Here is a 27,259-nt window from a genome sequence, read left to right as displayed (position 1 = left end):
CTGCCAAGGGCCATTTGCATATTTATAACATCATTCAGGGGCCATACCAGGTGTATACTAGGGTCGGCAACCTGGAGGTTGGCAACCCTAGGAGAGGCTATGCAGAAAAGGAAAGAAGGAAGGGGAGGGAAGGGAGGGGGGAGGGGAGGAAGGGAAGGGGAAAAAGAGAGAGAGAGAGAGAGAGAGAGAGAGAGAGAGAAGCTTTCCCGGCTTCCCCCCCCCCCCACACACAGGCAATCACCTCCCGGTTTCTACACACACACACACACACACGCACAGAGGCACCCGGTCACACACACGGGCCCACCGAGCCAGCGGCACAGCCAGCACGCAGGCTGGCAAGGCCCCAGCGGCATGAGTCTCGGCCGCCCCCTCAGCGTTAGGCCACTGCGCGGGGGTGTGCCGAGAGGAGGCCACACAGACACAGGGAGGCTGGGAGGGGGCATGCTGCCCCTGAACCTTCCTCCCCCTCCCAGCTTGTCTGTGTGGTGGAGCGATCCCCCGACCACACCCCTGCGTTGTGGACTAACACTGCTGGGGTGGCCGAGACTCGTGCCGCCGGGGCCTTGCCGGCCTGCGTGCTGGCCGCACCGCTGGCTTGGTGTGCCCCTGTACAGCCCTCCCCCTACTCGACCCCCCTGGCTGCACCCCCGCGCCGAGAGGAGGCCCTGGCTAGCGACAGCTAGCTCCATGGAGCTCCCGGCCTCGGCAGGCGGGCCGTGGAGCTCCTGGCCTCGGCAGGCGGGCCTGGGGGCATTTCCAGCTCATGGGCCGGAGGTTCCCCACCCCTGCCGTAGGGTTTTCAAGGCAAGAGACGTTCAGAGATGGTTTGTCATTGCCTGCCTCCGCGAGTGCTGAAAGAGTACTGAGAGAATTGTGGCCCAAGGTCGCCCAGCGGGCTTCATGTGGAGGAGTGGGGAAACCAACCCGGTTCTCCAGATTAGAGTCCTCAGCTCTTAACCACTACATCACGCTGGCTCTCTTTGGTATGAACGAGCCTTAGGCAAATGTACACCTTTCCATCACCCTCCCCATTAGGCTCAGGTTTCCTTACGCACTTCCTGGCCATTGTATGTGAACCAGAATTGTTCATATAATTTGTAACCCTTTAGCTTGTCTAACAATTGTGGTTTCTAGTTCTGGGAAAGTCTGACCGCAATGTGACGAGGAGTCTTGGTCAAGTAAAGTTGAGCTGTGGTTTCACAGCTTGTGATGTTTTGTGCTGTTATAGATTCTCCTGAGTGATGACATGGTGCAGAAAAATCTTACTCTTGTGTTACTGCATTCAGGTTCTTAATAAGCTCTTTAGAAAAATCTGCTTTAAGGTCATGGAAATTTCTCATAGAAGGTTTTTATGTTTCAATTGCTATACAATGTACATGTATTTAATAACTATTCACACGAGTGTCTGTTTTTGATACAGAGCAATCCTAAGGGGGACATAAGCTGCCGTCGTGGCTTTAGCAGCGCCCATGCGTAATGCTGCTGTGCGGTTCCCCTGCACCAGCATAAGTGGCCCCACACCGGCATAAATGCCCATTTAGCTGGCTGTAAGCTCTAGCTCTGCGCTCCATCCCTCAAACGGAATTCAGCAGACGGCAAATCCACGAAAGCAGTTTTATTGGGTAGAATCGACAGGTTACAGAAACTATATTCAGAATGATACTAGTAAGGGGCTGAGGTAAGGCACATGGCATATATAGAAAAGCAAAAGGAGATAACCAGTAACCCAGGCAACCCCCCTCCCAGAGGCAGGAAGGAGTACTTGGCAATTCCCACGCTAAAGGAATTCAAGAAGGACTCTAAGAAGTCTAAACACGGGGCACAGACTGGCCTTGGAGAGAACTGCAAAACAACACCTGGGAGCACAACCATAAACTGGTTTCATGGCCTGCTCCTGACATTGGTGTAAGTGGCACGCCAGGGCAGGGGTCATGCCACATCCAAACCCCTTATGGACCCCCCTTCAGGATTGCACTGTAAGAGTACTTTTGATAACAAATGTGAGACCAAACATAATGCTAATCTGGTAGACTAGACTACCTGTTATGGTAATTGTTGTGTAGTACTTAAGAGTGTTGGACTGGGATTTTGGAGATCCAGGTTCAAATCCCTACTCTGCTTGCTGGGTGACCATAGGCTAGTCGTGCATGTTGTAAGGATAAAATGGAGAAGAGGAGAATGATGTAAGCCACTTTGGATCCCCATTGGGGAGAAAGATGAGGCATAAATAAAGTCAATAGAACATTTTTTTTAAAGATCTTGTAGCTTGGAAAAGCCACTTGTTGCCTATTAAGACTCTTTTCCTATTGAATTTTGCTTTTTGAAGTTGTTAGAAAACAGCTATTTTCTCTTCATTATTTTTGCTTTCAGAGGAACCTGCCCTCTTCCATGGTATTGTTTTTGCAGCTAAGTGCAATAAAATACTGAGCAAGTAGCAATCCTTTATATGTTTTTTGGCCCTTCAACTGTAGTGTAACGTACAAAACTAACAAGATGAAGCTTTATCACTTATCTTCCAGTCCCATTTATCACTGTGAAACTTTTCTGTGTTAGGCTGCTGTTAAATAGAACTATTAATAGGTTGTATGTTGTACATGGTTTGAGAACACTTTGGACAAAACATACTGGTAATTCTTAAAACTTGTCTTAATTCTACCTCATGGAATTTTTCAGTTGATGATATGATGGATTATTATTTTTCTAGCATTGTGTCCAAATGCTCAACTGTTTCAGCCATGCAGCCCTCTGAAATCAGAACAATACACAATAAAAAGAAGCATTGGAAGCCCTTTATTAAATCGTTTTCTACGACAGGAATTGAGAGGTAAAGAATACTTTGTCATGATACTAATGTACTCTTAAGTATTTTTACACAGAGGTAAGTGTAGCTGAGTTCAGTGATAGTATGCTTTCTAGATGAGCGTTTATGATTATAGTTATAAAGTTAGATTGAAGTAATAGACTGTTTACAAGAAAATTTGTCTCTTTTCAGTGGACTTCTTTTTTATGAGCTGAATAACTTATTCAAGAGAAAACATTGTTTACTCTGTATGCTGGTGTATGTTGATGGCTCTGAAACTTGGGCAGCCCATTCCTGGGGGTGGTGGTGGATCTGCCGCAGCCGGGAGTGGTGCAGCCATTCTGCCTCCCCAGAGGCTTCCTGGCCGCCGCGGAGAATAAAAAAGGCAAAAAGGGGGAAATGCCCCCATTGAGAACAGCGAGGCTGCAAGACCAAAAAAGGTGTCAGCCCTGCTGCAGCAGCGAGGGGCGTTCCAGGGTTGGAAGGGGTTAGGAAGCTGACTAAAGTCTGGGACTGCCCTGGGGGACTGCCCCGGGACCGCCCCACCTTGCTGGCACCATTCTTTTCCGGGATTTAGTTCTCGGAGAGGCTGTGCTGGCAGGGAGATCTGCGCAGCTCTGCATTGGCCAGGCACTGACAGGAATGCCTCCCACGCCAGCATAAGTGCCCCATATCCCGTGATAAGTGGGCACTTAACTCTGGTTCTGGGGTCACGCCGCCTCCAGTCGACTTTTGCCTCCCCTTAGGAATGCGCTTTAAATGTCAAACTGAATTGCTTTGATAATATTACCTTAACAACACTCATTTGTGTGTGAAAATGCTATTGAAATATGTAGAGATGTGAAGGCCTGGAAAAATTTGGGGGAAACACCCAGGTTTTTTTCAAGGATACCTTCATTGATTAAATGAGAATGTTAGCAGCAATTAATGTACTATGATGTGTTTGAAAATACATTACTAAAGAGTTTAATGTTTTTGTTATAAATCCCTGAGATCCAAAGATGCTGTTTGTGTATTGTGACTGTATAAGACTTATAGTCCAAATAATATTTTTTTTGTTTACTACAAAATCTTCTGTAATTTTGTCATATCTTTTCATATCTCTCAGATAGCAGCCATTAAAATACTAATGTGGTAAAGTAGCAAGGGGTGTCTCAAATATTGGATATATTTGCAATTTCGCTTGTAAAAAATTAAGCCATTTCTGCTTCTGACATCCATAAATATGTCAAATATTATATGCATAATTAAGTTGTATTTTATGTTGTTATAACGGTTAAATAAGTGTAGGTTTGATAGAGAAATTAAGTATTACTTCATTACTTTAAGCCCCCTCCATATTTCGGTCCCTCCCCCCCCCCCGAATTTTTTTTTGGAAAGTTTAATGTCTAGTAATATGTCCTAATTAACTCTAATTTATGCTCAGTTTAGAAAGGTGAATTATAGGGCTGCTTTATACATTAGGCTAACAGTTTGGAAACTGCTCCAAAGCACTTTCAGGGGCTCTGTGCAGCAATTATAATGTATATAACCATTCTGTGTGGAGATTGGCACTAATGTGCGTACTTATTGAGTACGAGGACAGATCCATGTGATGAGGAGTTTACATATGATCATAGCAGCTGCACAGAACTTGTGGTTTGTCCTAAACTTGTTGTGAGAGAATGGATTACAGGTCTTGTTCTGGAAGCTCGATAAAGTTCTGCAGTTGTCTCAAATCTCTGCTCTGCAATGCCAACCCCTTCCCTTACTCTCGGGTTTGTTCTCTCTCTCTCTCTCTCTTTCTCTTTCTCAACCACCTTCACCAGCACAGCTGAAAGAGTGTCCCCTACAAGATGCATTTATACATCTAACATTCTGTATGTTATCTGTGTTGCTGTTTAGAGGCTTCTCCAAGTTGCCACATCTCCCGCTTTAGTCATCCAACTAATTTAGGGACTGTGCCTTTGCAGTTTTGAGTTATTGCTCTGAAGGCAAGATACAGCTCTTTTGCTGACTCTCCCCTTTACTGCACTTTGGATTGCAAGACTGAATAGGTCTGGTGTGTTTATGGAAATCAGGTCTGAGCATTCAAAATATAAGCAAGTTTAATAAACAAAAATTAAAAAGAATACACACTGCCTGTTCAAGCTTCAGGCTGAGCAAGGATACAAAGAAAAGGTAAAGACATGCAGTCTTCTAAATTCCCTGGGGTGGGGTGCAAGTTTGTCTGTCTCTGGGGATCTGATGTTGGGTGGTAGATGTAAGAACTCATTTTTTCTTTTAGTTGACTGCCAAGTAGGTTAATTTCTCCCCAACCCATACTGCTCCTTTTTATTTCTGTTCAAATAGTGCTGCTCTCTTTCATCTTCTTCATCCTCTAGCTTACCCTCGGAGGTAATACTGAAGATATGCTCGTATCTGGATGCTGTGACTCTGTTATGTGTTAGCTGTGTGAACAAGCGTTTTTATCATCTGTCCAATGACAAGTAAGGAAGCATAGCAGTTGTTTTGACATGATAATGTGATGAATCTAGCTTCTTAATTTATTTTTATACTTAATTGTCAGGGCAAAGAAATATGTTTTTTTCTGTATTTTTCCCAATGGATGGTATTGTTGTTATCTGGTATTTTGTATTAGACTGAATGTGATCTGCCCAGCTTGAAGGTCAAATATGTGAATTGCTTGTCTTCAAGAAATCTTCTGTTTGCACTATGTATATAATACCTGCAACTTCTTGGTACTCCTTTCCCATCATAGTGTAGACATCCTCGTTTGGCTGTGTTATATGAAAAAAGAGTGAACAGCAAACAATAAGAGCACTAGTATATTGCAATTTAGCTTTCATTTTATCTGCTAATATGAGTTGTTTAGCCCCTTTTTAGATATCCTATCCCTGTATAGCCCTTGAAAATGTCTTGAAATTTTTTTTCATGTTTGACAGAAATGATACATATTTGGATTCTCATTGGATATAGTCAGATTTTTCAATAAACTATAGTTTGTTTAAACCAGGGGTCTCCAACCTTTTTGAGCAGGCAGGCACCTGGCACAGCCATGAGATGTCTGTAGGCCACAGGAGGCAGAGCCAGCCACCAAATGGCTGTCGCAGCTTACCTTCAGTCACACAGTGAAGAGTCTTGTGTTTTGGTAGCAGCTGCTGCCAAAGCAACGTTTTTAAACATCTGCACAGCCGATCAATACTCCAACAGATGATAAGCCTTGCTGGGTAAAAGCCTTACTTGGTCCCACCTACTTGTAAAATAACTTCGTGGGTGCCAGGAGAGGTGTAGGCAGGTGCCATGGTACCCATGGACACCATGTTGGGGAACCCTGGTTTAAACCATGGTTAACGTCATGAACTCTGGTTAATCCACAAGATCTGCATGGCTAGGTTGGTGCAAGGGATGCTGCTGCTCAACGAAGTATGACTTGTGAATTTAGATGTCACATTAAACCACAGCTGTAGTTAACAAATCAGGTACAAACCCTAAAGCTAATTTTGGGGTTAACCCTGGCTCGTTGCACTGTCTAAATTTATACATTTCAGAGTAGGATCAATCTGTAGTTTATAAACGACTGTTTATTATGACTTCTTACAGCTCATTCCTGAAACCTGCAGCCGCCTGGGACGGCGTGGCTTCCTTGCCGCCACTGCTCCTCCATAGAAGTTTTGCGGTTGCTGCAGGGGGAAAAAAAGGCATTAAAAAAAATTAAAAAGGTGGGGAAAGCCCCATAGAGAACAGCAATGCTGTGCCAACAAAAAGCTGGCGCAGCACCGTTGTTACAAAAGGGAGCGTTCCTGGGCTGAAAGGGTTAGGAAGCTGTCTACTGGCAGCTCCACCCCCCTGGAATGCCCTGGGAACGCCTCCCGGTATGATCGTGGGAGGCCAAGCTGACGTCCGAGGGCTGCAGTGCCGCAGCCGTCTAGAGGTGCTGGTGCAAGTGGCAGGGACGCTGGCATTGGGGTCACGTTGCCTCCTAAGGCGATTTGGCCCCCCTACCTCAGGAATGCGGTCTTAGTGTAGCCATTGTCTTTGAGTTTGTATGTAGGCATACTCACAGTACTTGTTTCAACCTTTTGAAGTACTAAACGCCTTGGGTTTTGTTTGAACCTTCTCTTGCACTTGGTTCTTGCTTGGACTGCAAGTCTTATCTGATGTTAGGTTAGCTGATCTGGAACTCTTTCTCTTAACAAGTTCTAGACACCTTTTTTTGTTTTTTTTAGGTGACCATCTAAGAACAGATTGTTCTAGTAAGCATTTGGGGAAAGACAAAATGTATTCTAGAGTGATGCTTTATTGCTACCTGCTGCTGTTATTGATTTGTAATCATTACTGTTGCTGATTTTTAAAAAAAATTATTAATAGATTTTGTAGTATTGACTAGATTGCACAGTTTAATAAACCAGCTTACCTGAGGTATTTTACAGCAGTAGAGGTATATAAATGAAATGAATGAACAAATACGATGTTTTCATTTTCCAGTAATCTAATTCATTCAGTACTAATCAATAATTAAAGCTTGGATACAGAGTGTTAATTAATTGTACTTGTCATGTAGACCAGTATCATTAATATGCCACTGGTCTTACTAGAAAATGGTTTATCTAGTGAAAATCTATTTTAAAATAAAGTGCAACTATTTTAAAATATTAGTATTTAGTGCTTTAAAATGCTTTAATTGCTCTAAAAATGGTTTTACACCTTACCTCTATTTGTATAAACTTTTAAAAGATTCCGTTGTCATTTTTTGTGTGTGTGTGTTTTTTTTTTTTCTCTTTCAGTATGATCTGGTTAAAAATATACTCCAAGTCATTTCTCCCTAAAAAAAACAAATGGAGGACAGAAGCGGTACAAGAATCAGCTGTTTCTCTGCAACCTTCTGATTTGCAATATAGGGAATCAGGATACTGGAAGAAAGAGTACATCATAAAAAAAGTAGCTTCTGGCAAAGCTGGAATAATTCACCTTCTGAAGTCTGTAAATACTTATACTGGCCTTCCAGTTGAAACCAAAAATGCCATCAAGTAAGTTGTGTTAAGTAGAGGTTTATTTATTTATTTTCTGTTTTAATAGTTGTGCATATTTATTTTCTGTTTTAACAGCTGTGCATATTTATTTTGCAATCAAATAGGAAAAGTTCAGGTAGATTATATGGTAATTTACTAGTTTTTGATTAATATTTAAGTTATGAAAATTAATAAAGCTTGATAAGTATTTTTACATATTTTGTCAGCTTTATATTTTCAGAGGCTAGCTGTGTTGGTCTGCAATAAAACAGTTAGGTTTGAGTCCAGTAGCACCTTAGAGACCAACGTTTCATGGTATAAGCTTTCGAGAGTCAAAGCTCCCTTCCTCATACATGAGTAGAAATGGAAAATTCTGAGTCCTTTTATCCTAGTCAGAAGTAGAAGAAGAGTTGGTTTTTATATGCCGACTTTCTCTACCACTTAAGGAAGAATCAAACCGGCTTACGATCACATTCCCTTCCCCTCCCCACCTCAGACACCCTGTGAGGTAGGTGAGGCTGAAAGAGCTCTAAGAGAGCTGTGAATAGCCCAAGGTCACCCAGCTGGCTTCGTGTGGAGGAGTGGGGAAACAAATCCAGTTCACCCGATTAGTGTCCACCGCTCATACGGAGGAGTGGGGGAATCAAACCCAGTTCTCCAGATCAGAGTCCACTGCTCCAAACCACCAGTCTTGACTACTACACCATGTTGTAAAGAATGCTTGTAAATATTGCAAATGTATTATGCATATTGTAACCAGCTTGATAAGAGCAGGAAGTAAATGCTTGGGGGCTGAAAATTAGCATCTGTGTTGAGATAAGAATCCTATGTCCCTATTCAACCCTGGGAGATCCTGAACTTGTAAATTAACTCAAGTTCAGCCATCTTGCTTTGTAATTTCCCCTTGAAATTTCTGTGTTTGAGGACTACCGCTCTTAGGTCAGCAATGGAATGACCTGGATCTCCATTTCTACTTGTGTCTAATGAAGTTGTCAAAATCTTATACCCTGAAACTCATATTTAGTTCTCAAAAATGTATACCCTGAAACTCTTACTGGTCTCTCAGTTAGATTTGAGTTTAGTAGCACCTATCAGCTTTACATTTGTGATGGAAATGTCTTGAAGTAATCTTGTAATATTCCTCATTTTATATAAATTGGGTGGGAAATGTTGCCTTTCTCCCAGGAATTTCTAGACATGGTGATCTCTAGTAGAAATTTCCATATTCGGTATTTATAAGTACAATCTTAAACCTTTTTATTTTTCTGATAACAGAAGGTCTGGTTTGAGATGGATGATCATATTGAAGGAAAAATGTGGAAATGAACATGTAATTGATCAGGCAGACATTTCTTTTAATGAAACCTCTATTACTGTATTTTGGCATGGTTTGAATTGGCCTTGTTTAGAGAATTTGTCATGTCTGCGTTTATATGGAGTGACACCGGTGATTCTAGGTGAGGGTAAAACTTATCTCAAGAATGGGTAAGTTAATTATTGTACTTTTTTGTTGGTAGTTGTATTTACTTGAACTTGCTGGTGAATTATTTGTTGACAAGGAACTTGTTTTCCAGTACGGATAGTAATGTGATTTCAGTAAATACAAGCTGAAAACCTGCAAGGACCTGCACGGTCACTTAATTTTATCCTTCATCTTCTTCCTCACACTATATCCTGTTTCTATTCTCCTCAGCCCTAGGGCTACCAACCACCAGGCAGTGCCTGGAGTTCTTCTGTAATTACAACTGATCTTTAGGTGACAGAGATCCGATCCGCTGGAGGAAACAGCATTTTCAGAGGGCAAACTCTATGGAATCACATCCCAACTATGCTGCTTCCTCTCTCCAGCCCTGCTGTCTCCAGGCACTACCCTCAAATCTCCAGAAATTTCCCAAGCCGGAGTCAGCAACCCTAGGCCGCCCCCAGATCTTTCCCCCTGTCCTTGCATCCTTTTCTCTTCCTACTCACTGAACTACTTTTATCTGCACCTGTCGTTGGCTTTATTATTTATTTACTTCATTTATACCCTACCCTTTTGCTTACATAATTCTCCTCTCCTTCATTTTTTTCTCCTTACAACAACCCTGTGAGGTGGATTAGGCTGAAACCTGCCAAAGATCTCCCAGCAAATTTCTATGGCAGAGCGGGGATCTGAATCTGGGTCTCCTAGATCCTAGTCTGATGCTCTAATCACTATACCCCACTGGTTCATAGCTCTCCCCCCTTTCAGCAGCCTCTCCCTGGGAAATGCCCTGCCTAGTTGCAAAAGTCATACAGTAGCAAGTTGCTCAGGTGAATTTTGTGGTAGTCACTGCTGGGCCTAGTAGGGCTGCCAACTCTAGGTTGGGAAATTCCTGGAGATATGGGGGTAGAGCCTGGGGAGTGCATGGTTTGGGGAGGGGAGGAACTTCAATGCGTTATAATGCTATAGAGTCCACTCTCCAAAGTAGCTGTTTTCTGCAAGGGAACTGATCTCTGTAGTTTGGAGATCAGAAGTAATTCTGGGAGGTCTCCAAGCCACACCTGGTCAAAGGCAGCCATGGGGCCCCAGCAAAGTCATGCAAGTTGTGTGGAGGCTCCTGGGCCCAGGCAAGGTGTGTGGCATCAGGTCATCTGGTAGCCACTGCCACACCTGGGTGAGTCATGCAAATTGTGTGGTAACTAGTTGCCTGGTAGTTGTTGTTGGCGCTGGCCCCGGTAAGTCCTCCTTCCAAGACAGGAGGGAGGGAAACAGCGGTGGACTGGGAGGTCAAAGTAGCCCTGGGGATGGCCTCAGCCTCTTGCTGATAGAAACCAAGATTTGAAAGCTGGCAATATTGTACAAGTTGTTGTATTTGCCTAGCGACTCCCACAATGGCCACTGAGATCTCCTTTTCTTAAAAGTACAGGCACAGCTTCTTTTATTTTGGGGAGTTCACACCCCCAGTGTATTTTTTAGATTTAAGATTTTTCTGCCAACTTTGGGATTTTATCAGATGGGGCCATGTTGAGAATTAGATATATAGAACATTAAAAAAGATTCCAGTAGCATTACAGTTTACGGTTCAGCTACTCACCAATGGTGATTAGTAATTATATTGTGCCGATCCATACAGTATAGTGCCATGTTGGGCACTATAACGGATATAGAACAGGAGTCCGCAACGTAGTGGCCATAGGTACCATGGTACTCACTGGCAGCATTCGTGGTGCCCAGCAAGTATTTGTAGAAAGTGGGAAGGGCCGGGAGGAGTTTTTGATGTTTATGGTGTAATGCAGACAGTGGCTTTATGTACTTAACCTGTGAAATGATATTCTAAAAACAGAGTGGGAGTTGCCTTCTGACTAAACATGATTGGACTGCATATCTAAAATGTTTAATGCACCTTACTGGAACTTCTACTGAAGACATCAGATCTGTTATTTTTTTTTATATAGCTCAGGTAGAAGTTGACAACATCACTACATCAAATGTTGTTAACTTCTAAGAAAGTCATATATGTTCCTATTAAAATTTGGCTAGATTCTTTCTCTTACCAACCCTTCCGCACTGTCATTGTTACAAGTAGTAGTGCAGGTTAACAATGTTTAGGGTCTTGGAGCAGGGCTCATGTAAAGGGGATAGCCTGGAGAAGAAGCATTTTTTCCTTTTGCATAAGTGTGTTGGATGCCTGCAAAATGAAGACAGACACAGCAAGACCAGGGTTTCCTAGCTAGCTCAATATGTATACTTATTTTGTGGGCATGTCAGAACATATTTTGAAACAATATGTTGATTTCAAAAGATACCTTGTTAAACCCAGCTGCTGCCTGAAGTGTTGAAGACCTACTACCAGAGTTATGCATAACCTCAATCCCTGACATTTTGATTGGCTCCGCCTCTATTGGCAGCCATTTTGTGGTAGTACCCACCACCCTGTGTCAGAATTCCTGAGGAGCCTGCAGTCTGAAAAAGGCTGGGGCTCCTTGGAGGACTGTAAAGAGAGGTGTGCCTACTACCGTAGGGTATATCTCCTTCACTGCTTTGAACTTTAGAGGCTTCTCTAAATGGAATAATCTTTTCAACAATAGCTACGAGATTTGGTTTATAACCTGGTCTTCCGATATGTAAAATGAATTGCTTTTAGTTTGCTGTGCTGCTAGTCGTTGTGAAGAAATTGTTGACAACTTCTGTTACCAAAGTCTGACCATTACTTAAATTGACGTTCTTTTAAAGGCCTTGGCGACGTTCCTTAATTTCTGAATACCAGCTGGCCAATCTGACTCAAAATGCTGAAATGATTGGGTGTGATGCATTTGTTGAACTCTACCATGTTGAACAAGGAGTCTTGCTGGGACTTTGGAATGTAAGCTCAATTTCCCAGTATAATGTTGTTTATGGCATGTTCTGGCTGACTGGTCAGGCCTGATTCAGGTATAGGCATGCACTGAAAAAATCCTAGGCGTCTAGTGAGCTTTCCTATACCAGATAATTTAAATTCCAGCCAGAGGTATCCCTCAGTAATACTATCGGTTCAATCTGTGTATATTACACAAGTAAATACTATTAAAGACTCTTCTTTTTAAATTAAAACATAACTGTTGCTTTTTTATTGCCATCGAGTTGCAAGTGTCTTATAGTGAGCCCATAGGGTTTTCAAGGCAAGAGATGTTCAGAGGTGGTCTGCCATTGTCTGCTTCTGCATACCGTGGTACTCCTTGGTGGTCTCCCATCCAAGTACTAACCAAGTTGATACTGCTTAGCTTCCGAGATCGGGCTATCCTAGTATGACAGATCTCCTTTAGTTTTTAATTATTTTCCCCCTCACCAATCACCACTATCACTCCAGAGACTTATGACTTGTCTCATGTGGTTTTTCTGTCCCACACTTAAGATGGTTGGGGGTCTGGCCAAAACTCTTCTTTTATAAGTTCTTGTAGGTTATCCGGGCTGATGTGACCGTGGTCTTGGTATTTTCTTTCCTGACGTTTTGACAGCAGCTGTGGCAGGCATCTTCAGAGGAGTAACATTGAAGGACAGTGTCTGAGTGTTACTGTCCTTCAGTGTTACTCCTCTGAAGATGCCTGCCACAGCTGCTGGCGAAACGTCAGGAAAGAAAATACCAAGACCACGGTCACACAGCCTGGATAACCTACAAGAACTGATTAACTCTGACCGTGAAAGCCTTCGACAATATCTTCCTTTATAAGTTACAATATATGGCACAAGAGACGCTTAATGAAATAAAAACTCAAAAATGTTTTGTGTCTTTTGGGGAAATGGTAAGTCAGGTTTGCAAAGAAATTTCAGAAAATAAACTGGCAGATTAAACAAAACAACAAAAACGAGGAAACTTCGGATGATTATTAACAAGATATTTTGTAATCAGGATGTATCTGAATGTAGTTCACAGACTTGTATTGATACTTTGGATAGGAATGAGATGGAGTTCACTTGACAGTCACTGCTTAGTTGAATAAACATAAACTTCTTGAACAATAGTTCTTAAATTGGAGAAATTAGGAACGAACAAACACAATTTCCCAAGTTTTCTTCCTTAAAACTGGTTAGGGATTAACCCAGTCACATAGGAGCTATTTCCTTTTTTTATTTTTTATTTTCTTATACATCCATGCATTTAATTAACATTGTCATTTAATTCTAAATCTTTGTTTAATCTACAATGTATACTACTACCTAGATCTACTCTGACTTCCCCTCTTCCTTCTTCTGTCACTAACTTATCTCCATAGTCCTCTTTGTAATTGTCTTCTAATTCATTATAAAACATTCTACAATTATTGAGAAATACTTAATTTCCTCATTCATTTAGTTCTAAAATATAACTGTTATTAACAATTGAATTAGACTAAATCATAACCTTTAACATTTTTCATACTAAGTTCCTCATTACAATATAAAATCCATGCCTCCCACTCCTTCACAAATTCATCATTGTCTTTGTGATTTACTAACGCAGTCAATTTCGCCATTTCTGCTAGTTCAAACATTTTATTTATCCAGTCAGTTTTGTCCGGTGTCTCAGACATTTTCCATTTAGCTGCATAGACCATTCTTGCAGCTGTGGTGGCATAAAGTAAAAAAGTTCTTTGTGATAAAATGTTTTCTGGTATAATGCTTAACAACATCATCTCCGAAGTTTTAGGGATATTTTGTTGTAAGATTAATCTCAGCTCATTATATATCATAACCCAGAAATTGTTTGCTTTGTCACAAAGCCACCAAATATGATGAAAAGAACCAACTTTTTCCTGGCATTTCCAACAATTACGTAACATTGTACTGTACATTTTGGACAGTTTTTTCGGTGTCAAATACCATCTTGTAAATGTTCTCCTTTATCGACTGGGAAAGAACCTTTTTCATATCCCTTGACCAAAGCCTTTCCCAGCAATTCAAGGAAATATTATGACCAATTGTCTGTGCCCAAGTTATCATCGTTGGCTTAATTCTTTCTTGTTCTGTATATAATAATAACAAAATCTTATACATCTTTGAAATTAGATGGTCGGTGTTATCCAACAATGTCTGTTGTAAAATTGATTTTTCTTTAAGAAATCCCAGTTTCATATCTTGTATATATACAGATTTTATTTGATGATACTGAAACCAACTTAGATAGTCCTTGACATCTTCACAGTCTTTTAAGGCACATTTATTCCCTTCCCATTTCAAAAGGTCTTGATATGTTATAAATTGTGATTGTCTTAATGGTCGTAAAGTTAACATTTCTTGTGAGGATATCCATAGCGGTGTCTTAGTCTCTAACAGATGTTTGTATCTCAACCAAGTTTTTATCAAGGATGATCTGACAATATGATGTTGAAAAGCCATATGTATTTTAAGTTTGTCATACCATAAATACCCATGCCACCCAAATCTGTTATCAAAGCCTTCCAAGTCTAATAAACGTGCATTCTTCAACAGTATCCAATCTTTTAACCATACCAAAGCTGAGGCTTCTGCATAAAGTTTAAAATTAGGAAGGGCAAAACTTCCTCTCTCTTTTGTATCATCTAGATATTTATACACAGTTCTTGGTTTTTTCCCTTGCCAAATAAAGTTCAACAAGTCCTTCCTCCATATGTCAGAATATTTTGTTTGCGTGATTATTGGCAGATTCTGAAACAAAAACAACAACCTTGGCAAAATATTCATTTGTGTTACTGCAATACGACCCAATAAAGAAATATTTTTATTTGACCACAATACCATGTCATTTTTAACTGCTTCCCAGAGTTTAGAATAATTATTTATCAATAAGTCTTTGCTTTTATTTGTAATCCAAATTCCCAGATATTGTACTTTGTTTGCTTTCTTCCAGTTAGAAGTACTCATAAAGTCATTTTGTTCTTCTTTAGAAAGATTCTTGAATAGTGCATAGGAGCTATTTCCCTTAGGGAAGGACACTCAAATCACCCCCTCTCACACAGAATCCTTCTTGATCCTAAACAACTGTGTTCCTCTCCCTCCAGATGCCAGCCTCAGTTGTCAGTTTCTAATGGTTTTTTTCCACAGCAACTTGTAGAACTCTCATTTTTTGTTCTTTTTGAACCTCTTGTCACTCAAGGTTCTATAACTGGGACAACTCATCATTATGCAGCTGTCTGTCACACCTGGGCTGTCCAGCTTAGGGTATTGTTCTTAATAAAAACTAAATCCACAAAGCATTATACCATCCATCCATCATGGTTACATAGATAATTAAAGGAGAGCAATTACATGAGTCCTTGAAAGATTTTTACCCCAAAAGTAAGCAGGTCACAGTCAAGGAGCCCTTTCTTGGGAGAAGCTCTTGATCAATACAACTTCCCATATTCATAGGATTTTAAAAGCATCTCCTAACAATAGCTAACTGTCCCACTTTATGCTGCAACATTCTCTATGATCTTTCAGGTCAATTCCAGAAACTGTTCCCTTATATTTCTGACCGTAGCCATGACAGGCTCATGTTTTGTTTGTAGACTTGTACTGCCTTTCAATTTCCACAAGAAAAACATCCAAATCAATTAACAACAATAACAATACTTGGATTGATGTCTGTTGTTCCATAAGGCAGAGATCGGCTTTCTGGTAATGTTCTGCTGGATCTTGCTTTGGCCATGTGTAATCATTTAACCATCATATGTTGCCAAGACTTATTTTTTCCTTCTCAGGGTAGGGTTATACAAATTTAAAATTTGTATTGATAAACAGGGAATGGATAAAATTAGTATAGATAAATATTGTCCCTGTGGAGCTCACAGTCTAGATACCTAACCTGCCTCACAGAAACACATACTTATTGAGAGTCAAGTAAATTCACAGGTGTGTGTACACAATATTTATCTATACTAATTTTATCCATTCCCTGTTTATCAATACAAATTTTAAATTTGTATAACCCTACCCTGAGAAGGAAAAAATAAGTCTTGGCAACATATGATGGTTAAATGATTACACATGGCCAAAGCAAGATCCAACAGAACATTACCAGAAAGCCCATCTCTGCCTTATGGAACAACAGACATCAATCCAAGTATTGTGTGTGTGTGTGTATACACACACACACACACATATACACAATATGTGTATTATATATATATACACACACACACAAACAGTGGAGAGGGGAAGGGAAAGTGATTGTAAGTTAGCTTGATTCTTGTTTAAGTGGTAGAGAAAGTTGGCATATAAAAACCAACTCTTCTTCCTCCTCCTCTTCTTACTCCTTCTTCCTTCTCTTCCTCCTCCTCTTCTTCCTCCTCCTCTTCTTCCTCCTCCTCTTCCTCCTCCTCTTCCTCTCCTCCCTCCTCTTCCTCCTCTTCTTCCTCTTCTTCTTCCTACTCTTCTCTCTCCTCCTTCTCTTCTCCCTCCTCTTCTTCCTACTCTTCTCCCTCCTCTTCTTCCTACTCTTCTCCCTCCTCCTCCTCTTCTTCCTCCTCCTCCCCCCTCCATCTTCAGAAGTAAGATGGGTGGTGGACAGAGAGGACTTTTCAGTGATATTGCCTTGCCTTTGGAATTTCCTCTCTTGCAAGCCTTGCCTGTGTTGTCTGCTGTACTTCCTTTTAGGTGTTGGGCTTTTCCCTCTTTTCCAAGCTTTTAAGTAAAGGATTTTTATCTTTTAAATGTTTTATGGTCTGCTTCTGGCCTGAGGATTATTCTATTTACATCATTTTAAGCTGCTACAGTGTGTGTTTTATGCTGTGACTTGTTTTAATGACATTGGCCTGTTTGTTTTTTAATGGGTGTGTTTTAATGGCTTTGTATTATTATCATAGCTATAAGCCTCCTTGAGCAGGTCTCTGGAAAGGAAATATATGCATTTTCTTAATAAATTATTAACAAAACAGTACCAGGTTGCAACTCTCTGAGCATATGGAAAGGCTCACCCCTTGATGGAAAGTTCTTTCCAGGCCAGTTAATATGCATATTCATTGTGCTAAGTCTATGTATATCATCTAACCAATTTGTGCTTTGCCCATTTTGATTTTCTGTGGGCACGTTAATCTACTGTATATCACTTGGAAACTATGAATGTGACACAGCAGTTGTCATGCATTGAATTTAGTCATGCAAATCTGTTCTTTGCATGGTCTTTAAACTCTTTAGGAATGTTGCTTGCGTTTTGGCACTATAAATGTTTCGGTGTTTTTCTTCAGCTTTATTCTAATTTGCGATATTACCAATTCATAATCTGTACCACAGTCAGCTCCTGGTCTTGTTTTAGCAGAGAGAATAGAGCTTCTACATCTTCTTCCAAATATATAATCTATTTGATTTCTATATTGGCTGTCTGCTGATGTCCACATATACAATCATCTATTCTGTTGACTGAAACATGTTTGCAATGAATAAATTCCTTGGAGTTTCTTTGCTGCAGTAGGATAGTGCAAAGTAGACATATTTTTCACTTACAGTGCATTCCTAAGGAGAGTTACTCCAGTCTAAGCCCATTCATTTCAATGGGCTTAGACTGGAGTAACTCTCTTTAGGAACGCACTGTTAATCAGGATTTCATATTGTCTTGTCCCACTGAGTGCAAGTCAGGGATCAGGCTGCTGATAATGGTAGGGTTCTGCCAGTTTTAGTTCCAGTTCTCTTGCTGTAGAAGCTAGTTAAACTACGTAAAATTATTGCGTCCACCTTCTCTTTCAGATATGATTTCCTAGTGTGTACAGTGGCAAAGTTCATTTGTGCTGGGATGCTGTATAAAAGATGTATGAATTATAGCCTGCTTGCTGTTATGTCATAAAAAATAGTATTAAAGTACCAGTGATACAGTGTTGTAAGTCTAGTGCATGAAGAAATAGCCTTTCTGTGGGTTTAAATTTATTTTCACTTCTGAAAGAGCTTGGGGAAAATTAAATGCTTGTTCTGAAAAATATGTTCTCTGTGATTAACTTTGTAGAAAAATGAAATTGCTTTTGTTATGGCATGTCTTCATTACCATCAGCTTATTGAGCGAAGCATCCTTGGCTCTGCTGCAGCGTAAGTACTGATTTCAGTTGTCTTCTGCTGCATGCAGCATCGGTTTGCAAAAAGAAGGTGAACTAAGTGTTGCTGCAGAATTTAGAATTATAGTTTGTTTTAAACAAGAATGTGAATTATGTTGGGAAGCATTTGTACTATTTTTGTTGCAAAGCATAGCGGAAAGGTTTATACAGTTTTGGTTAAATTAGGTGAAGGTAGTCCCCTGTGCAAGCACCGGGTCATTACTGACCCATGGGGTGACGTCACATCCCGACGTTTACTAGACAGACTATGTTTACGGGGTGGTTTGCCAGTGCCTTGCCCAGTCATCTACACTTTACCCCCAGCAAGCTGGGTACTCGTTTTACCGACCTCAGAAGGATAGAAGGTTGTGTCAACCTTGAGCCGGCTACCTGAAACCGACTTCCGTTGGGATCAAACTCAGGTCGTGAGCAGAGCTTTTGACTGCAGTACTGCAGCTTACTTAATTGTTAAGGAGACATAGTTAAGTGCTTCTTCTGAAACTTTTAAATATAATTGCAAAATTAGACAGTTTAAAAATATTGTCAAAGGCTTTCACGGTCAGAGTTCATTGGTTTTTGTAGGTTATCCGGGCTGTGTATCCGTGGTCTTGGTATTTTCTTTCCTGACGTTTCGCCAGCAGCTGTGGCAGGCATCTTCAGAGGAGTAACACTGAAGGACAGTGTCTCTCAGTGTCAAGTGTGTAGGAAGAGTAATATATAGTCAGAAAGGGGTTGGGTTGAGTTGAATCATTGTCCTGGAAAGTATCAAGGTAATGTGCTAATCATTGTCCTGTAAGTATCAAGATAATGTGCTAATGAGGGTGTGGTATGTTAATATGGAACCATTGTATCCTGAAGTGATCTGTTAATGTGTGAAATCCAAAGCTAATCTGCATGGCTATTGTTGACTGTAGTCTTTGTTAGTCTGGAGGCTTTCAGGACAGTTTAGTTTTATGTTTTAAAGCATTCTCTGCCCAAGGGAAAAATTACATTTGCTTCTCTACTGCTACCTAAAAACAACAACCTACAATTTAGTACGTCAAGTTGAATACAGTAAGAGTGACTGAACAGTTGTAACAAGTATCTAATAATGATAATATTAATAAAATAATAATAATAAAAGTAATGCAATGATAATAAAAAGTCTTTTATACTTGATATCAATTCTTAGTATAATTCTCAAGGGATACTTTTTTAAATAAACAAATTGGTATTCAACTCAGATGACTGAAAACTGTCCAAGGCTCAAGCATTTCATTTACAAGGGTTGTGGCTGGCAAGCCTGCCTTGTGGAATCTAGTTGGTGGCAGGACATTTCCCACATCCTGGACAAGGGAAAACATAACTGGGCTGGAAGTTACACACCATTGCTGCTCTGAGAATGAGGTTCGGCTGGCCAACTGCAGGATTTAAAGTCTGGTTATTGGGGAGATGAGGGAGGAGGAGCAGCAGCAGCAGAGAGACAGGCTGAGGAGGCTGACACCTACGGTAGAGATGGAGAGGCTCCAGAAGTGGTGAAAGTCACCGGAAGAAGGAAGGGGGCAGAGACTATGAGAGACCTGAGATGACAGCACATCTAATTCCAGGCTGTAAAGAAGCCACCAGAGGAGGAGAGACTGAACCAGAGGGGGAGCAGTCAGGCAGCATTCATACCCTGATCCCAAAGAACCCAGGGAAGTACTGTTGAGGGAACTACAAAGATAATAGGGGGAAGGGGGGTGGAATGAGGGAAGGGACCTCTCATTTTGGGAAGGCACAGAATTGTAGGAGTAGGCATGGGGCTAAGCAATGTATGAATTGTTTAGGTGCATAGATGTAATTCAGGTGGCCAGGAAGGCTCCTGGGAAGGCAGGCCTTATGCAGAAGTGTAAAGGGTCCCTGGTCTTGAGGCCACAGTAAGGAGAGACAAGGGTGTTTAAACCAAGGCAGATGGAATCTTTTGATTTGTAAAAGGCTACTAAGAGAATTAAAGATCTGGGCTGCAATATACATGAAATTGCTTTATACTAAGGCCAGTGGTCTATCAAAGTCAGCATTAACTGTCAGTGGCTCTCCAGGGTCTCAGGTAGATGTCTCTTATAGCACCAACTAGCAGATCCTTTTAACCCGAGATGCTGGAATGAGGATTTCTGCATGCAAAACAGATTCTCTTCAATTGAGCCACTACCTGATGGTCTCACCCAACATGAGCTGAAAGCTGCTAAGAAAAATAGATCTGAAAATCGTCTTCGTTAACTAATATTTTATTTGAAGATACGTGGCCTGCTTTTTTATGGATGGTTTGTTTCTCTCTGTTTCAGGATGTATGCTGTAGCCCCAGATAAGGCAATCTTAGACGATATTGACCCAGAATATGGCCTGCATGGCTATCAGCTGCACATTGATATGCACAGCAAAGGAAATACTTACATGTGTGGAACATTTCGCAGTTTGTTTTGTAGAAAAGGTAATGCTCAGATTACATGCCTACACGTGGGTCCACTGAGGTGGCACTGTATAAAAAGCGGTAAAAGATTTCACTTTCATGGAGGCTGCGTGTCTGTCCCTTCCCCACTCTTATGTTTAAGTCGTCCCTCCTCAGGTTGTGGCTGAGTGAAGCAAGACTGCATCTACATATCTGGAGAAGGTGGAGGGGGGGAGACAGAGAAGCCATATTGGGGGCAGGCATCCAAAGGTATGAAATGAATGTAAGCATGAAGCAGAGATTTTAAATCTCCAGGCTATGCCTGAGAAGAAGCAGAAAGCAGTTTAGAAGATTCTGAAACATGTAGTTGTTCTGATGGGCTGTATCTGGCAGTTGTGTGTGTTTTGTGCGTGTGTGTTTGCGCCACAGCTTTTGAACTACTCCCCTGCTGAATTTACCCTTAGAATAATTGTTGCTGGGCGTGGGGCCCCCCCGCTTTGTCTTAAGTTCTGTGATAAGAGAAAGGCAGATTAAAATTTACCCAAAGAAATTACAGGATGTGATCTTAATTAGCTCAGGTCAACAGCTTATGTTTCCTTAAATTGTTTAATTACTGCGTATATCTAGTTGGTTTGAACAGCAGGTCAAATATTCGTTAGAAAAATAATTTTCTGAACTGAAAGAAATGGGATGTAGATGTCTGCCACCATAGTATTCTTTCAGAGTTCAGCTCCATATTGGCAAAAATTGCTCTGTTCTAAATTGCTTAGTTATGAACAAATAATACCAAGGAGAAGCTAGATTGACAGTAGACAAGGGATACAGCTAGCATTAATTAATATATATATTCATACTAGCATGGCTTTCCCCAACATATTGCCCACTGCCATCTTTCCTAGTGTCTTTAGAAAGTGGGTGGGGCCAAGCGAGGCTTCTGCCTAGCGGGGCTTCTGATTGGCCATTCAGCCATTGCAGGTCTGATTGGCCATTCAGAATTTTAAATAGTTGCTTCAACAGCAGCTGCCAAAACAGTGCAATGGTCTTCCCTGCGCAACTGAAGGCTAGCTGTTTGTATGCACAAAAGTGTTTTAAAACAATATGTTTCTTTTTAAAGGCATCCTGTTAAGTAGAGCTTCTGCCTGAAATGCTGAAGAGGTACAGTTAAGAGTTATGCATGACCTCACTCCTTGACATTTTGTGGTTGTGTCAGAATTCCAAAGGTGCCTGCGGGCTCAAAAGGGTTGGGGAGCCCTGCTCTAAAACATTGATTGCTACCTGTGAGCACTATGATACCACTGATGTATTTTCTAGTGCCCACTTGCTGATAAAATCTAAAAGTGTCTTGAATGGAACAGAAAAAAGGAACGTCATGTTGCTCTTTGCCACTTGACAAACGAGCAATCTATTGAGCTCATCCCGGGCAAGTGCATCACAGTCCCAACGTTTTGTGAAACCACCTCCCAAAGTTCTGTGATTGGCTTTGCTGTAGAGCAGCCATTTTCTGATTTCCTCTGCTTTGTGGAAGCCATTTTGTGTCATTTGCTGCCATTTTCCAAAACTGCCTGAAGGCTTAACATGGTTGGACACTAAAATATCATATTTCTTTAAAATATTTCAAAAATAACATATTTTAAAAATACACAGAAATGTTGCAGGACTCCTGGTCCCAGCAGTCACACACCAGGGTCCAGTTTGGCTGAAGTGCCTTCCCTCGGCTTTGGAAAGAGAGGGGTGAGGGTTGACCACCATCCTACTCCACATCCTCTCCTCTAGCTCGATTCCATTCTGAGCTGGGGACCAGAGCTGATCTGTCCTCCCCAGCCTCCTCCCTGAAGCCTTTTAAGGGTCCTAGCGAGGCCTGGGACATGCCCAGTGGCCTCCCTTTACCCATGGGGGGGGCATACTAATGCCTATTAAAGACCCATAGTGCCTTCTGAGCAATTTCTGGCCCGTCATTCCCTCCCCTGCCCCCATGATGGAGCTTTTCAATAGCTGATTGCCAGACATCTGTCAAAGGGCCAGCTGTCAAAGGACTCTTAAAACACCAACTTGTTATTTATCACCCGGTTGGTGTGCCTTCAGCTATACTGGAAGGGAGATATAAAAAGATACCCTATGGTGAACGTTTATGCCCTTGTTCTGATGGGAGCATAGAGACCCTTGAACATGTCATTTTTTACTGCAAAATTTATAATAAAATAGGATAAGACATTTCCCTTGTAATAGCTGGCTACCTAGGGAGAACTAGAGTGACTTGTCTTTCTAACATGCTCTCAGATAAGGACACCGAGCTAACCTTTTAAATGGCCAAATTTGGATGGTGAGTTATGAAGACTAGGTGAGCATGGGTTGAACCTAATGGATGAGCGTTTTTATATTTATATATGGACTGTAACTGTGTTTTATTCAAGCTTAGTTTTTAATGGTTCTCTTATGAGTGTATGATTATGTTTGACAAGTATTTACTGATGTATATAGCTATTATTCTTTTATTATGTAAAAGTTTTTATTGTTGGTCTTGGACCGTATCAAACTAAACTAAACACCTGGCTGGTATGAAGATCTTTACAAGATTTTTACAAATTCATAACCCAGTTGCCAAGCCCAGGGGTCTCTCTTTAGTGAATTAGTAGTGTCGTATATTTATTTTAGACATTTATATTCTGCACTCTCAGCCAGTTATGGTTATCAAGGGTGGCTTATAATAAAGCCCCCTAAGTACAAAACGTGTATTTATACATTGAATTAAAACAGTAATTTTAAAGGTCAGAAGTTGTTTATAGTGAATATCCTCCTTCAATCAGCAATAACTTCAGTTATCCCTAACCCAACCTTGGGCATCCTGCTTTGGTTCTAGTGACTAAGGGGGCACTTCTGTAGGATCATTTGAGCACAGTAAGGGTGATAGAGATCTCAAAAAATCCACCCTGAATTTGATTGGATAAAGATGGGTAAGTCCAGTGAATTGCCTTGAGTTTGGATCACAACATTATTTTATTAGTCAGAAATTTTCCAATTCTAAGAGTAAGCTTTCATTATTAAAAGGAAGCTGCTGTGTCAGATTTAAAAGTTTGTTTTTGCAAAATGGATAAATGGGCAAATCAGTACTTCAGGTGAGGCAGTGCACCCACTGTTTCTGTTGTGGTACATTCCTTAATGGATTACACCATTTGAATTTGTTATGTTATAAACATCTAGCTCCTTTCAGCCCATGTAATAGGGAGAATTCTAGCATATGATATGTCCCAGTAAGGACTTGTTTTTATAAATGATACAAGCCTTACTCAGGGTAAAGAAAAACAAATATTTAAAAAACTGTTGATGTTACTGGCTCTAATTTGATATAATTTTATATCTTTTTGGTTATTATAGAATACATTAGAAGTGGATACCTGAGGCTTACAGTGATAAGTTACAAAAATAATTCTCAACATGTGCCTCTTGTTGGAAAAGTTGGTCTCTCTTGGAAGACAGATGTACTTGAAGGTGTTGTTCAGGTAAATTACAGTAAATCTGTTCTGTAAATGGAAGATAAACTAATATGTAGAAAGCACAATTCAGTGCTTTGAAAATATTAAAGAACAAAAATCTTGAAATGCGTTTAGTCTCCTTTTTAATTAGACCCAACATTTGCTGAGGATTGAACTTTTCATACAAGTCAAAGTTTGTTCCTGTTAAATGAGATATAGACAACCAAGGTTTCATTACACCAAAAGGAATGTGGAACTTTGATTTATATGACAAATTCGGTAGGTTAGTAAATTAGCTCAGTTTCCCTGTTTATCTCTTCATATATGCTTTCTGTGATGTTGATCAGGGCTGCACTTTTTTTATAGGTCCTTGTACAAAGGCCCTGTACAACAGCCAGTTATCAGTAATTGTGCATGCGTGCCATACACAGACTGCCAATAACTGGCCCTGACAGCATGGATGTGGACATGTGTGAGATGCATTATGCTGGTAGCCAGTTGAGACTGATGCTTGGATGCATTTGAAAGCTGGCAGAATGGGTGGCGTAAACTGTTTGGAGGGCAAGCACTGGTATGTTGAAAAAGGCTTAGATAGTGGGGCTGCAGGAAGATACTTGAGCCTTGAATGGGGTAGCTGGTAACAGCATTGGTAGTGAAGGAATTCAGGAAGGCAAATTGTGACAGAGTTAACAAACGAGTTGAGAGGTTTTTTTTGTTTTGTTTGTTTGTTTTAAAGAAATCACTGTTAACCACTTGTCTTACCAGTTCCCCCATAAATATTAGTTTGGGGAAGGTTGGTGAATTGGGATGGGGGAGGCTAAACATCTCCCTGATGGAGGATTTAGCACTTCAGCTCCCAAGTTTAACATCCACGATTTTAGAACATTTGGGGGGGGGGGAGATGTAAATATTTTCTATGCTGATATGATAACAGCTGTAGATAAAACTGGGATGATGATGCTGTGATCCCCGTGGTCACTTTTGGTATATAGCTGCTCTTGGTACATTGCTTTTTTCTGTTGATATTGAGAAAATGAAGACTGGCACCTTTGGCCCTTGTCCATCGTGTTATGCACTTTAGGTTTTAAATAAAGCACAGGATATTTTTCTTCACTGTTTCAGAATGGATTAGTGCTTTCACACAGCTCCTACTTGCTGTCTGCTTTACTTTATTCTGTACAACTAAAGACAATTTGAGCTCTGTCAGAATAAGGGAATTTTTTTTTTTGCAAGTACTTTAACAAAATTAACTTTTGTGGCAAAGTATGAAGATTGGTTGACCTTTCCCCCTTCCCCCCCTCTTTCCCTTTTTCTCTGCTGTAGAATTGCTTCATTATGGATGTGACTGTCCTGGATGAATCACAAAAGCCATTTTGGTGTTTTAGTGCCCCCGTCAACATGGTATCCTCTTCCAAAGCACCTGATCTCTATAAATATTTTGGACCCAGCTATTACTTGAATCATGTGGATGCCATTGGAAAAGTACATGTGGAAATGGTTTGGATGGAAGAAACACAAGAATACTATATAACCAATCTGGTTCTTTATTTGAGCACCCAAAAAGTTAATAGCTGGTTTGGCCGAAATTACTGAGTGTAGTTTCTTGAATACAGTTTCTTTTCTTGAAGGGAACTCGTTTGGACTGTTATTTTGTTAGTAAAATAGGGCCCCCAATAAGGTTCATTTTTTTTAAGTGCATTGGTTGTTTGTGAACAAAAAAAAAGTGAACCTACTTTTTTGGGACAGCTTTTAATTTTGATATTGTAAAAATATAAATGTCACTTTGGGAGTGCTATGTGTGCTACTGCAGAAATTCACATTAAAACAGTCAGGAACGTTTCATACGATATCCTTCAATATAGTAAGTTGTTTTTTCCCCCATTTAGTATAATGATGGAAGCAAGGCACAGATGGAACATTGCTTTATGTATGATACTGTACTCTGTATCAGTATGTCGGTTCATGAGCGCTTCCATATGATGAGAACCAACACAAAACTTCAAATGCAATTCCATACATCTTTGTAAGTGTGGAGTCCATGAAAAAATGTAAGAATATGTGCCCTGCTGGATTAGATCAAGGGATAGTCTATCCCAGCAATGGGGAACCAGATGTATCCAGGAAACATATAAACCAGGGAACAAATGTAACAGCAATTTCCCATTATATGCCTTCCCTCTTTGCATCAGGTACCAGGTACTCAGAGAAAACTGCCTGTGAATACACAGATTCCATTTAAAAAGGTAAAGGTCCCCTGTGCAAGCACCGGGTCATTCCTGACCCATGGGGTGACGTCACATCCCGACGTTTCCTACGCAGACTTTGTTTACGGGGTGGTTTGCCAGTGCCTTCCCCAGTCATCTTCCCTTTACCTCCAGAAAGCTGGGTACTCATTTTACTGACCTCGGAAGGATGGAAGGCTGAGTCAACCTTGAGCCGGCTACCTGAAACCAACTTCCATCGGGATCGAACTCAGGTTGTGAGCAGAGCTTGGACTGCAGTACTGCAGCTTACCACTCTGCACCATAGGGCTCAGATTCCATTTAGCTGTTGACAAATCTGACCTTGTGAATGTTTCTAATCTTATCTGAAAGCACGTCAGCCAGGTCAGATACATGTATGTGCATGTTCCATCTGGTCTTACTGTAACTGCAAAGAGTAGAGAAGGCCTTCTTTTACTTTCAAAGTTGCAACCAAAGTCTCAGCTCATCTGAAAGGCATGATTATGGGAGCAACCTATGCAATCACTTGATGAAAGCTCAAAGTAAGTATATGGTGTAGTGATGAAGGTTAAAGACTTTTTTCTGAACACAGAGAATACTATAGTATTTCTTCAAACTGCAAATTCATTTTGAAAACGTCACAGTCCAAAAACAAACGGACAGGGCAGACAGAACCAATCATGGGCCGGCAGGAGCAAGGGCCTGCGCACATCACAGCTGAGGGGCAGCAAGGAACGGGGCCTCAGATCAAGGTGTCATGCCCACAGAACTCCCTTTTAAAGGAACTGAGCCCTGCCTTACAGTAACTGGGCAGCTGACAGAGTTGCCAAAGGCCCCAGCATTCTCCCACTGGCAGTGACCCAAAGCAGGTCCACAGCCTATACAACGCAAAGGCTGCAATCCCCAAGAAAGGG

At 40.9% G+C, this 27,259-nt stretch overlaps 1 protein-coding gene across 1 annotated transcript; it reads left to right on the top strand.

Moving 5' to 3' along the window:
- The first annotated feature begins 2,687 nt into the window (after nt 1-2,687).
- On the top strand, nt 2,688-25,780 carry FBXO15 (F-box protein 15). Its single transcript, XM_056854947.1, has 9 exons — nt 2,688-2,827; nt 5,167-5,271; nt 7,570-7,812; nt 9,070-9,279; nt 11,990-12,119; nt 18,165-18,244; nt 20,550-20,695; nt 24,026-24,150; nt 25,447-25,780. The coding sequence occupies exons 1-9, from the start codon at nt 2,688-2,690 to the stop codon at nt 25,714-25,716; spliced, it is 1,449 nt and encodes a 482-aa protein (XP_056710925.1). The 3' UTR covers nt 25,717-25,780.
- Nucleotides 25,781-27,259: the final 1,479 nt, after the last annotated feature.

Source organism: Euleptes europaea, chromosome 8 (assembly GCF_029931775.1).
Source record: "Euleptes europaea isolate rEulEur1 chromosome 8, rEulEur1.hap1, whole genome shotgun sequence".
Classification (NCBI taxonomy): Eukaryota; Metazoa; Chordata; class Lepidosauria; order Squamata; family Sphaerodactylidae; genus Euleptes; species Euleptes europaea.
Note: the sequence above shows the minus strand (reverse complement) of the source record. Positions and strands in the feature narration are given on the sequence as shown.

Bases quoted from the DNA above. Each gene is read 5' to 3' on its own strand.
- FBXO15 (XM_056854947.1), top strand. From the start codon at position 2,688: ATGGATTATTATTTTTCTAGCATTGTGTCCAAATGCTCAACTGTTTCA. The intron at 20,696-24,025 runs GTAATGCTCAGA...TGGTTATTATAG, and splicing joins CAGTTTGTTTTGTAGAAAAG to AATACATTAGAAGTGGATAC. The intron at 24,151-25,446 runs GTAAATTACAGT...TCTCTGCTGTAG, and splicing joins TACTTGAAGGTGTTGTTCAG to AATTGCTTCATTATGGATGT.